The 13,741-nt window shown below is 45.7% G+C and overlaps 1 protein-coding gene across 3 annotated transcripts in view; it reads left to right on the forward strand.

The window, feature by feature from the left end:
* Positions 1–8,859: 8,859 nt before the first annotated feature.
* TUT7 (terminal uridylyl transferase 7) overlaps positions 8,860–13,741 on the forward strand; it is a 35,991-nt gene continuing 31,109 nt past the window's right edge. For all 3 annotated transcript variants that reach the window (XM_065656269.1, XM_065656270.1, XM_065656268.1), the window contains exons 1-2: positions 8,860–8,943; positions 10,955–11,481. In XM_065656269.1, coding sequence (XP_065512341.1) covers positions 10,986–11,481 — 496 coding nt within the window. In that variant the 5' untranslated portion in view covers positions 8,860–8,943; positions 10,955–10,985. The remainder of the gene's footprint in view (positions 8,944–10,954; positions 11,482–13,741) is intronic.

Genomic DNA, 13,741 nt, shown 5'->3' on the forward strand with positions numbered 1-13,741 from the left:
GTGTGGGCCTCAGTTGCTGGCAGGGCTTAAACCACAACAGTCTTATTTGGTGCCTAAAGCGGGGCACAATGGGCTTTAGATAATAACAGATTTGGCCAGAGTGTGTCAGAAGGAATTTATATGTTAACAGTTGTGGCACATGATACTGATTCATCAGTTCTCAATATTAGCTGATCTGTGCCATTCTCTATTATTTCCTGTACATGTTGAAGAATGGTGTTGGCTTTCACAGTTTGCTGTGCCCTGTAGTGCTTTGTGATGTTTTGCCTCAGAAATTTATTACTAACACACTAGCCTGGATCTTTATCTGGTATTTGGGCTCTGTACTGAAGCCTTACTGTACTTTGGATACCAACTCATGGAGAAAATTAACAATTATACTTCTCCCTCTGAGAGGTTTTTTGTGGAGGAAATAAAGAACAGCGCCTCCACCACCTTCTTCTATGATGCTTTCTCCTTCATTACAATAACTTCTCAGTAACTGGAACATCCTTGGGCAGTTAAAATACTTATACTGGAGCTTCTCAGGAATGTTGTTTTGGCTTTTTATAAGGTTAACAAGCTACTTAGGAATATGACCCAGGTCCCATGGCAGTGTGGTCATGAGTGACAAGGCATATGGGAGAATATGGGCAGGTATCTAGAAAACTTCTCACGTCCAATGGTCTGGAGCTTCACTCCTGAACAGCTGTAGGAACCTGATGAAGTGACAGAATGTGTGAAAAAAAAAAATATCCCCTGGCTATTCCAAAGAGGCACAACCTACTGCAGTGTGCTGGGGCCTGCTCAGCACCAACCAAGTGCTGCTTGATGTTATGCAGCACCCTCAAAGAGAAAAGAGGGTCTCTGCATCTGAAAATGTACCAACAGACACCATGGATAAGCCAGCGACTATAACAGTTGCCCCTATAACTAAAGAGAAACAACAGAAGCAGAAGTCAATTTGTTTAGCAAGGGATGAAGAAGCCTCTCCTAAGAGGGAGTCAGAGAAATAATCAGAAAAGGCAGCCTGTTCTGCAGCACAACAGTCACAAGAACAGGAAGAGGAAGAAACTGAGATCATAAATGAGACAGAAGCCATCCGATCCCTTTTGCTAAGTGAGCTGCAAGATATGCAAAAATATTTTAGATGTCAACAAGGTAAGCAAATTCTCAGCTGGTTACCCCAATGCTGGAATATTGGGGTCAATAGTCAGGAATTATAGGGTAAGGAAGCCTGGCAGCTAGCATCCCTTGCTAAGGACGAGGCCGTTGACAAAGGAATTGGGAAAAGGGCAAGAGACCTCAGTTTCTGGTGGTGACTCCTGTCACATGTGAAGGACTGGTATCCCTTGAAGGAAGAATTTGCAAATCCCTGAAGCAAATAGACCACTATTGAGAGAGATATCCAGTATCTGAGGGAATTAGGCATGGTAGGGCTGATCTATAAGAATCTGGATGACAACCAGATATCCAAAGACCGGGATGAAACCTGGTGCATGTGGTCCATGTGGTGAAAGTTTGTATGACATGCACTGATGTCATATGCCAATATCCTGGTGATAATGAGCTGGACAGACACAGAAGCACCAAATATGGATGGATTGGCCAGAGAACTCCAAGAATATAATCTTGCATCCTTCCTATGGGTCTATGTCTCAGCCGTGGAGAAACTGACCCAAAAGTTGTCTGAGCAATCCGAGAAGGGTAGATCTTCCTCACTCACACCAACCAATGTTTCAGCTACTAAGAGTCAGGCTTTTTCTGTTCAAGGGAAAGGTACCCATGGTGCACACCACCTGCTACCATGTTGTTCTTCCTGTGTGACGAGGGGGAGGACACAAGGAAGTGGGATGGTGAACCTAACTGGAGACTAGAAGCTCAGGTACAAGAATTGCGAGGAAAAAAAACAGTCAAAAAGCATCCATTCAGGAAAATTGCTGCTCCAGTATCTGTTGGACAGAGTAGTAGGGCTTATCATACTTTTGACCCTGATGAAAGGACTTCTGTTTTTCAGTTATAAAAATCAAACAATGAAGACTCTGACAAGAATCAGAGGGACCTTTGGCCAGGTGGAGGAAAGGGAAAACTGGGTTTACTGGACTGTGTGGGTTTGATAGCCTGGCAAGTTGGCCCCACGGGATTATAAAGCTCTAGAGGACACTGGGGCACAGTGTACTCTAATATCATCAGATTACAAAGAGGCAGAATTAATGTGTGTTTCTGGAGTGACAGGAGGATCCCAACAACTGTCTGTGTTGGATGCTGAGGTAAGCTGAACTGGGAATGAGTGGGAAAAGAATCCTATTGTGACTGGTCCAGAGGCGTTACGTATCCTTGGCATAAACTACCTCAGGAGAGAATACTTCAAGGACCCAAAATGGTATCGGTTAGCTTTTGGTATAGCTTTGAATTTGGAGAAGATTAAACAGATGTCTAGCTTCCCTGGTCTCTCTGTGTTGAGGCTGTTGTGGCTTAAAGAACAGCAGGTGCCAGTCACAACCATAAGAGTACGTCGGCAACAATTCCACACCAATCGAGACTCCCTGGTCCCCGGCCATAAGCTGATCCAGCAACTGGAGAGTCAAGGAGTGATCAGTAAGACTCATTCACCCCTTAGTAGTCCCACACTGCCAGTGCAAAAATCTAACAAAGTAGAGGCTAACAGTGGACTATCAGGGCCTGAATGAAATCACACTGCCACTGAATGCTGCCATACCAGACACGCTAGAACTCTAATATGAACCAGAGTCAAAGGTCACCAAATGGTATGCAACCACTGATATCACTAATGCATTTTTCTCGATTCCTTTGGCAGCAGAATGCAGGCCACATTTTGCTTTAATGTGGAGGGGTGTCCAGTACATCTGGACTGACTGTCCCGAGAGTGGAAACACAGACCTACCATTTGCCATGTGCTGATACAGACTGCACTGGAACAGGGTGAACCTCCCGAAGACCTGCAGTATATTGATGACATCATTGCGTGGGGCAACACAGTGGAGGAAATGTTTGAGAAGGGAAGAAGAGTAATCCAGATTATTTTGAAAGCTGGTTTTGCTATAAAGCAGAGCAAGGAGATCCAGGTTTTAGGAATAAAATGGCAAGATGGGCATTGTCTTCTCCCAATGGATGGGATCAACAAAATAACAGCTATGTCTCCACCAACCAACAGAAAAGAAACACAAGTTTTCTTAGGTGTTCTGGGTTTTTGGAGAATGCATATCCCAGGTTATAGCCTGATCATAAACCCGCTCTATGGAGTCACTCGGAAGAACAACTTTGAATGGAGCCCTGAGCAGCAGCAAGCCTTTGAACAAATGAAATGGTAGAAAGTTCATGCAGTAGCTCTTGGGCTGGTCCAGGCAGGACAAGATGTCAAAAATATGCTCTACACCACAGCTAGGGATAATGGCCCCACCTGGACCCCCTGGCAGAAAACACCAGGGAGAACTTGAGGTCAACCCCTGGGGTTTTGGAGCTGGGGATATAGGGGATCTGAAGCCCGTTACACTCCAACTGAAAAAGAAATACCAGCAGCATATGAAAGAATCTGAGCCTCTTCAGAATTTGTTGGAACTGAAGCACAGCTTGTTTTGGCACTTCAATTTCCAGTGCTGGGCTGGACGTTCAAAGGTAGGGTCCCCTCTGCACGTCATACAACTGATGTTATGTGGAGTCAATGGGTCGCTCCAATCACACAATGGGCTTGAGTGGGAAAACCCAACCACCTGGAAATCTTGGAAGTCATCACGGACTGGCCAGAGAGCTGAAACTTCAGGGTGTCACCAGATGAGGTAACTTGTGCCGAAGATGCTCCACTGCATAACAAATAACTAGAAAACAAAGAGCAATATGCCTCATTCACTGATGGGTCCTCCGTATTGTGGGAAAACACTGAAGGTGGAAAGCTGCTGTGTGGAGTCCTGCATGACAACTCACAGAAACTGCTGAAAGGAAAGGTGAAATGAGTCAGTTTGCAGAGGTGAAAGCCATCCAGCTGGCTTTAGATATTGCTTAACAAGAAAAATGGCCAGTACTGACTCATGGATGGTGGCAAATGCTCTGTGGGGGTGGCTACAGCAATGGAAGCTGAGCAACTGGCAGTGCAGAGGTAAACCCATCTGGCCTGCTGAACTGTGACAAGATATTGCTGCTCAGGTGGAGAATCTGATTGTAAAAATACGTCACATAGATTCTCACATATTCAAGAGTCATGCCACTCAAGAACATTGAAACAATGAGCAGGTGGACCAGACTGCTAGAATGGCAAACTGGTAACAACAGACAAGAAAAAGGCTGAGGTACTCAGCAACTTTTTTTGCCTCAGTCTTCACTGGCAAGCTCTCTTCCCACACCTCTCCAGTGGATGAACTGCAAGATGAGGACTGGGGGAGCAAAGTCCCCCACACTGTAAGAGAAGATTGGGTTTGTGACCACCTGCAGAACCTGAACATACATAAATCTATAAGACCTGATGAGATACACCCCAGAGTCCTGAGGCAATTGGCTGAAGTAGTTGCCAAGCCACTCTCCATGATATTTGAGAGGTCACGGCAGTCAAGTGAAGTCCAGTAGTGACTGGAAAAACATCACACTCATTTTTCAAAAGGGTAGAAAAGAGGACCCCAGGAACTACCAACCTGTCGGCATCACCTCTGTGCCTGGGAAGATCATGGAATGGATCCTTCTAGAAGTTCTGCTAAGGCACATGGCGGACAGCCAGGATGGCTTCACCAACAGCAAGTCCTGACTGACCAACCTAGTAGCCTTCTACAATGGAGTAACTACGTCAATAGAGAAAGGAAGGGCTACAGATGTCATCTATCAGGACTCGTGTAAAGCCTTTGACACAGTTCCCTACAAAATCCTTCTCTCTAAATTGGAGAGGTATGGATTTGATGGGTGGACTCTTTGGTGAATGAAGAACTGGCTGGATGTTTGTACTCAGAGAGTAGTGGTCAATGTCAAAACATCTGGATGGACACAGGTAACAAGTGGCGGTCCTTCACGAGTCTGTACTGGGACCAGTACTGTTAATGACGAAGACAATGGGATCAAGTGAATCCTCAGCAAGTTTGCAGATGACACCAAGCTGAGGGGGGCAGTTGACATGCCTGAGGGACAGGGTGCCATCCAGAGGGACCTGGACAAGCTCGAGAAGCGGGCCCATGTGAACCTCATGAGGTTCAACAAGGCCAAGTGCAAAGTCCTGCACCTGGCTCAGGGCAGCCCCCAGTATCAATACAGGCTGGGAGATGAAGGGATTGAAAGCAGCCCTGCAGAGGACTTGGGGGGTACTATTGGATGAAAGATTGGATGTGAGCCGACAATGTGGACTCGCAGCCCAGGAGGCCAATGGTACCTTTGGTTGCACCAAAGGCAGCGTGGCCAGCAGGTCAAGGGAGGTGATTCTGCCCCTCTGCTCTGCTCTGGTGAGACCCCACCTGGAGTCCTGTGTCCAGTTCTGGAGTCCTCAGTACGGGAAAGACATGGACCTGCTGGAGAGAGTCCAGAGAAGGCCACAAAAATTATCGGAGGGCTGGAACAGCTCTCCTATGAGGAATGTCTGAGAAAGTCAGGCTTGTTCAGCCTGGAGAAAAGAAGGCTCCTGGGAGACCTTATTGTGACCTTTCAGTACTTAAAAAGTGCCTATGAGAAAGATGGGGACAGACAGATTAGCAGGATCTGTTATGACAGGAGTAGGGGTGATGGTTTTAAACTAAAGGAAGGGAGATTCAGGCTAGACGTGGGGAAGAAATTTTTACAGTGAGGGTGGTCAAACACTGGAACAGGTTGTCCAGAGAGGTGGTAGATGCCCCATCCCTGGAGACATTCAAGGTCAGGCTGGATGGGGCTCTGAGCAACCTGATCTAGTTGAAGATGTCCCTGCTGATTGCAGGGGGGATGGACTAGATGACCTTTGAAGGTCCCTTCCAACTCAAACCATTCTATGATTGTATGATTCTATGATGGAATGATTCTATGATTCTATGGTTCTGTGACTTTATGATTCTATGAATTGAAGTGGTTTAGGTAGGTCTGGATTGGGAACATAAGGGTGAGCTATTTATGGCTCAATGGGCCCATGACACATCAGGACATTCAGCAAGGGATGTAACCCACAAATGGGCTCATGATAAAGGGGTGGACTTGACTATTGATGCTATTGCACTGGTTATCTGTGAATATAAAACATATGCCATAATGAAAAAAGTGAAGCAGCTAAAGCCTTTTTGGTATAGAGGACAATGGCTGAAATAACAATATGGGGAAGACTGGCAGATTGATTATATCACACTACCACAAACCTACAACCATCATGTGCTTACAGTGGTGGAAGTGACTACACCTTTTCAGGTGTAAATGGGTCAGCTCCACTGTCTTCAGGAAAATCTCACCTAAAAATAACTGGCAGACTGGTTTTCTGACTTACCTGCAAGTGGTGCAACCCTGCATTGATGGAGACAAGCAGCAACATTTTCAGTACTTCTTAGTAGCTTTTCAAGCTGCAGAGTGTTGCAAGAGTGAAATGCCGCGGTGACAAAGACAGCAGATATGGGGTGAGGCTCCAAGAGATGGCTGAATCACAGTCAAAACAGGCACTCCACCTCTGCTTCCTACCACTCCTATGCCTGGGAAATCGCATGCTCATTAGCACCGGTATGGCAGGTTTCTGGTCCTGAATTGGCCCAGTTTGTCTCACAAGACCACAGAATCTCTTTTTTTTTTTTTTTTCCTTGCTCGGCAAGCTTTCCAAAAGGAAAATAGCACGTGTCACACAACACACACAGACATACATACAAACACCCCCAAACCAAAACCAAACAAACAAAACCCCCACCGCACACAAAACAAACAAACAAACAAAAACAGTACTTGTTTGAGCTAAGTATATGTAGTTATGGAGAAACTCGAAATGTAATAACTTGCTTAAGATGGAGCAAAACGTCTCTGGCAGATTCAAGACTAGTACTCAAGAAATTCCAGAGATTATATCTCTTTAAAAATAAAATATGATTCCGTGATGCCTAATACTGTGATTTATTTTTCCAGTTCAGTCTTATGATTTATTTGTGTCTGGCTCATCTTACTTGATTTAGTGAGTTGGATTCTTCTAATGTTTTTCAATTTCTCTCTCTTATTTTCTTTTATTCCAGGTAAATTTAGCAAGATCTGCTAATTTTCTTTCCCATTTCAGCATATTTCTACTCACTATGCTAACTTTACTTTTTCTCGCAAAGCTGATTATTGTGTCTTCATGTTGCCTATTTAGAAAAAAACAAATCTCAGCCAATCAAAGTCTGGGTGTTGCAAGTATCATGTGCATTGAGTATATTTAACCCTTTTAGCTCACTTCCTCTTGTATTTGTCCGATCATAGGAAATGCTAATATTTGAGTATATGGTTATCTAACTGAAATCTAAAACTGAACCTTGGAGTTTCATAAAAACAACAGGAATTTCGGTTTCATAAAAATGACGGGAACTTGAGACAGTCTTGCATGGGTGCACTAGTGAGGGGCTTCCCTAAGATCAAACATTGTTTGACCCACCACAGTCAATATGACATGAAATGTTCTGAGCTTGCAGCTGTTGAAACAATTTGATGGAAGATGAAGGCAAGACAGGGCTCAGAAATATTCCTCTGTGTGGCACCTCAGCCACATCTGCTCACAGCAATGTTTTTTGTTAGTTAAGCTATCCTTTCATGCCAGACCCTCTCCATAGAGCATCTTGCCAAGAGACTTTTCTTGTTTTGGAGGGGTTGTATAGGGGAAGGCAAAAATAACTCCTAAGTAGTAATGCAAAGCACTAGGCTATAAAGTTAGAATGTCCTGCCTTTGAAAGGTACCTTGAGTAATTTTGGGAAGTCTCTACTATTTACCTCCCTTCAAAATATGTATACTTGTGCACATTTTGCTAAGGAAGTCCGGATTGGAATGGAAGTTGAATTCTCGTAAGGACTGTCTCAGGAGGTGGGTTAAGAGCATATTTCCGTTAATATGAATGCAAAAGAGCAGCAGGAAGAGACCCTCACAAACCAGCTGTGATTAGGTAACGAAGAAGGCGCGCAGAAACAGGGGGAAGCTGCAAGAGGAAAAGGCTGAGCCAGAGCAAGCAATATTCACAAAACACGCAGGCCACTTAATTCAGTGAGAAGGGTAAGTTAGCGATAAAAGGTTTTTAATCTACAGGAAACCAGGTATGTGACTGCTTTCCCGCCTGCTCCTGGTTTCCCCACTGCCCATAATTTGTGTTTCTGGCGAGCGATTTGCTCTGAACACGGGCTGCGAGTGGGGTGCTCAGTTCCACGAGACGCGTGGGCTACGCGGAATTGGGTTTGGTACGCCGTGGAGAGCCAAGCAACATTACACTCACGGACCATTCTGCAGTAGTTGCTTATATTGTACTGGTTTTGTGATGGCTCTTGCCAATCCTTTTATTTGCAGGAAAACGGCCGCAGCGCACACCTCGCACCTGTTTCCATTTAGCTGCGTTCCACAGGACCTTAATTGCCGCGTTCCCCCAGCTGCGGGGAAGAGATTTCCACGCCAGCTCGTGGGTCCTGCGTTGGCAGGGCTGGCCGTGACATAACGCCTTCGCCACCAGAAGCCTGCCTGGGGAACCCCCCTGCGACACGGGGGCTACGGACCCTGCTCTGCCGCGGGCGGGACGCCGGAAACGAAGAGACGCGCTGGGGCAGCGGCGAGGGGCGCTGCTGGGCATACGCTCCCGCCCACACGGCTTTCCCGGCCACTGCCGACTTTAAACTACAGATCAACCTTTCACGTTTCTCATTAAGGATCCGCCCCGCCCGGCCGCGGCCCCGCCGAGGTGCGTGACGGGGGGCGGGGCCGGGCTGCCGGAAAACCCGGGCGGATCGGCGGCCCGGAGGGGTTGGTGCCGCTTCCGCCGCGGCACAATGGCGGGGTGGCGGTAGGAGGCGGGCCGGCGGCGGCTGGTGAGTGCCTTTCTCCCGGCGGGTGGTGGCCGGGCAAGGCCTTCCTCAGCAGCGGGCGGTGTCCCCCGGCGCCCTCTCCCCCCAGCCGCCCCTGCGCCTCCCTTCCTGTCCCCCTCCCGGGCCTAGGCCGCGGCCCGCCCGCCCCTTCGCCGATCTCTCCGCCCGCGGGCTGTCCGACTGAGGCGGCGGGGCAGGGCTGAGCGGGGCGGGGGGCTGGTGCGCCACAGTCCTCTCCGCTGCCCTGCCGCGGCCGCATGGCTCTTCCCCGGCCTCCCCCAGGCCGTTCCCCGGGCCTTCGGTTGTTCGGGGCTGGGGGAGAGGTGGGAGAGAGCTGTGGGCCTTCGCCAGCTGCTGGGAGGACTGGAAGGGGGGCCGCGTTTCCTGCGTGGTGGCGGCGGAGGCCGGTGTGCTGACACTCGCCTCTGGGTCCCGCTGGCAACTTGGCCGGCGCTGCTCGCTGCTTGTGTCCCTGCAGGGAGCCGGGTAGTCCCCCAGCGGCGCTGCTGCTGCCCCCACCCCGGGGCTGCCCCCACTCCCCCGGCCAGGCCAGCAGCTCGCGTGGTGGTCGGGAGCCGGAGGCGAGGGTGAACTTTGCCTCTGTGCGCCCTGCCAGTGCGGGGAGCGTGTCGTCATCCGGCCTGGCGGCTGGGTGTGGGCGTTGCTGCTGGGGATGACTGGTTTTAGGTCACTCTGAAATTCAGATTTGAAGGCAATTTCTTTTGTGGGATAGGAAGCAAGTTCAGTTTGTGCCATTTGAAACTCTTCTTTCAGCTCTGTGCCGGAATGGCTGCTTCTCCACAGTTGCATGTAACAGGCCTTTAGGACGGGAATCCTACTGTTTTGTCACTCATAAGAGCAAAACTATCTCCTCTGCTTGAGAGGAGGTTAAACACTAAAAGCCTCAACCTTTAGAAAGCAGACATGGAGATGGCTAACAGCGCCTTTGGGGGCTGCAGAGCTTTAAAAAATTGAACCCAAAACAAACAAAAACCTTAAGAAAAACAAGTACCTTACTTCCATATTAAAGGCAACAGAAGGGCATTTCCTGCTGTTTAGGTGCTTCTTGTAAATGCCCTACAGTATTCCCTGCATTCTTAAGCGCATATATGTCTTTTGAAAGTGAAAACCTTTTATTGTTTGATTGTATGTGGCTTCATTTAAATTGTACAATATTAATTTTTGATGTGACGGCTTTTGCTTACATATGTTTAGCCAGTTTCTTCTAGGTAACCCCTGCCCTTCAAAATCCACACAGGTTTGTGCTAACATTGGAGTTATAGCTCCCTGGAAATGTTTTACTGTAAGAATATAGATGCGACCAAATGGGGGTGGAGCAAATTGGTAGCCCAGATGTTTTTGAGAATACTAAAATAGCATTACATATGAGTGCTTAATACCCAGTAATGTGAGACCTTGGAATGGTGGTGTAGGTAGAATGTGCAGATTGCACTGGGCAGTGCAGCGTTGTTTCTTAATCATTGTATCAGATTTGCCTGACGGATTGCTACTCAAAGTCTACATCTGTCTCCTCTGATCACAATTGTCATTATTAACAAGATGAACAGTGTCTGTTGTGGGGAAAGGGGGATATTCAGATGATTTAGAATGGCTTTGGGGCCATCCTCATTATTGCCTCCTACATACTCAACATGTGACCAAGTTCCTTCGTTCTTTCAAAGCTTTCCTGTATGGAGCTATGGCTCTGATGTGGGCTTTAAAAAGTAGTTATCTGTCCTAAAGGTGTCTAGACCTTAATGCCCAGAAAAGCCATAGGCTGTCTCTATGTTTTGTGAACCACCCATAGGTGTTAGACATTTTAAGAGGAGAAACCTAGCGGTTTTGAACTGTGTTTTGGTTGCTTGAAGCAAATTATGCTTTCCACCAAGACTTTCTTGCCTTAGTGGTATTACAGAGCCAGGGCTTTGCTTGTTGAGATTTCCACAACAAATAATAACCAGTGTTTATCACTTGATTCATTTGAAATTACAACTTTTAACTTTTTAATTTCTAGGTGGGAATCACTAAATTGAACAGCAATAACCATGGGAGATGCTGCAAAACCTTACTTTGCCAAGCAAAATAAGGAACGGGAGAGTTTGCATCAAGAAGAATTAAAAGGAAGTCCTTTACAGAAAGACCACCGAGTCATGGATGAATATGGAAATGGCCATAGCAATAAAATAGATACCAGCCTGCAAAAGAAGAAGGGAACTCTAGGTCATTATGGAAGCAGTCCCAGGCGAGGGCCACGTAGTGTTTTGAGTAGCCCAAATTCACTTAAAAACACAACTTACAATCAAGGGTCAAAGTTAAATGATACCCAAAGAGACCAAATGAAGAACTGGATATCTGATGACCACCATGGTACTTCTGACAGCTGGAGAGAGTACAGATCTGTTGCCCGGATTCCTGTGCATAGCAGGACAAGAAAGGACTCTTTTCATGAGGTTGAAGGTGCTGGAAACAGAAATGTAAGACGACAGCTTCAGCAAGAGTTCATGGGTGAAGATATGCCAGACATGCAGCAAAGAAGTTCTGGTAATCAACACGTTTGATTGTTTTTACACACCTATCCAGTAAAGTTGCTTTGTCTGTGTGTTAGTGAAAAGTAAAATTTCAAAATTCACTGTTAAAGCAAAAAAAAATCATTTTTGTTCTGTCATATATTGTAAGCTATTGACTGTACTGCAGCACTTTAAACAAATTGCTACAGCAAATGATACAGAAATTGTTTTATAAATTGTGTTGTCTTTGTAAGTTAGTTTGTAAGTGGTAAGAGTAAGTAGATTGTACATCTGTGTAGTGTCACTGTTTGTGGTTTTCCAAGTACAACTTGTTTGAATCTGTCAAGGCTGATAAGGGATGTTTCAGTGAGGTTGATACAGGGTAAGATTTTGGAGCTACCAATGAAGTCTGTAGTAACATATATTAACAAAAATTGAAAACAATGCCTTGTAGGTGTCGTGAGAACTTAATACTAGCAACAGTAATACAGCAATAACACACATCTATTTCTCCATGAGTATTGAACTTCTCTATGGGCAATTGGTACTAATAATGAGAGTACAAGCCCTAGGTATTGAAATGCAAGAAAGAATAGGCTAAGGGAGTGTTGTCCCAAAAGCAGGGTTCTGACACCTGGTGTGCAAAAAAAAAAAAAAACCACCACCAAAAAAACCCCACAACAACAACAAAAAAGTCATAGCACATAGAGACATGATGTTGTTTATTACAGAGTTGTGCAGGTCTGGATGCTAGAATAAAGCCAGCATACCAAAAAGAAAAATAACAGCCATTATATATGAAATCTTATCACTACTCAGGGTAGTCCTAAAGAGACAATTGGTTACACATTTGCATATTGGTTACATAATCATTTTAGTGTATAATGAGCAAAATTAAGCTAAAGGACACTTTATCCCACAGTCTCCAGATATGTGTTAAAGCAAGAATCAACTATTTGTGCAGGCTTCAAAAGGTCTAAAGCTGCAAGGCCAGTGGTCTCTGTAGTTTGTGACTGGATGTTTCACGTGTCACTCTTGTTAGAGGAGCAGACTGCAATTTCTGGCAGGTTTCATTCTTTCAAGTGATAGTGGCTGCAATTCCCCCCTTTAGGACTTATTTGCATACATCTATATATCAAATAAGTCCTACCTTTTCTAAGCTGTTGTAGTGACTGCAACACAGCACTTGGTCACACGTTGCAACATAAAAATTGCTAATACAATAATTATGATCAATTTCTTAATCCACATCTGTAAATCAGGAATCCAGGACATCAAGCATATCCAAACTTCTTGAAATCTATAAGAAGTATTGTTTTCTGTACCTCATGCAAGACTGTAGTATGTTTCCAAATGACTACCAGAGGATAAAGTGATCAATATCATAGGATCTTCACTGAATGTGAGTACCAGAAGGGAGTGTAAGTAGATAAAAGCAGAAAGAGGAAGCTTTAAAGAGGACATAATTAGATAAAATAAGAAAGACTTAAGGCACAGATGAGGTGCAACTAGCACAGAACAACTGCCTGTTAGCAAGAAATCTACCTTGTTTTAGTTAAGACTGGGGGCCAAAGACAGTATTGATCTGTACCCCCCGCTGAGAAGGAAAGCTGTTGCTGGTTGATACCAGGAAGTCCAGGAATTAAATGTCATTTCGCTTGATATCAGCTGTCACTAAAAGATAAACTGTGAACAGGTGCCCTGTGTTTCTCATTGTTAGAAGTTGCACACATAGGCTCAACCTTGGATGAGAAGAGAGCGGAGTAGAATCCTTACCCAAGTTTGTTATTGAATTTGCTGGGTGTAATGAACTTAGTTCTGTGAAGCTTTAAGAGCTCACTGAAGAGGATTTTTGGAACCAGTGGCAATCATACCTGAGAACTTACTCAGGAGGAGTGAGCTACTGGCATATAGGAAAGTGGAATTTAAAAAGTTGTATGCAACTTTAATCTTGGGAATCCATTCTGGAATGAACAGTGTAATCTACGATAAGTATTTGAAAGGTAAAAAAGAGGAGTGGCTGACACGCCAGAAGGCTGTGCTGCCATCTAGCGAGACCTCAACAGGCTGGAGAGTTGGGCAGGGAAAAATTTAATGAAATGTAACAAGGGCAAGTGTAGAGTCTTGCATCTGGGCAAGAACAACCCCAGGTTCCAGTATAAGTTAGGGAATGACCTGTTAGAGAGCAGTGTAGGGGAAAGGGAACTGGGGGTCCTGGTGGACAGCAGGATGACCATGAGCCAGCACTGTGCCTTTGTGGCCAAGAAGGCCAATGGCATCCTGGGGTGTATTAG

This window comes from Caloenas nicobarica, chromosome Z, assembly GCF_036013445.1.
Source record: "Caloenas nicobarica isolate bCalNic1 chromosome Z, bCalNic1.hap1, whole genome shotgun sequence".
Lineage (NCBI taxonomy): Eukaryota > Metazoa > Chordata > Aves > Columbiformes > Columbidae > Caloenas > Caloenas nicobarica.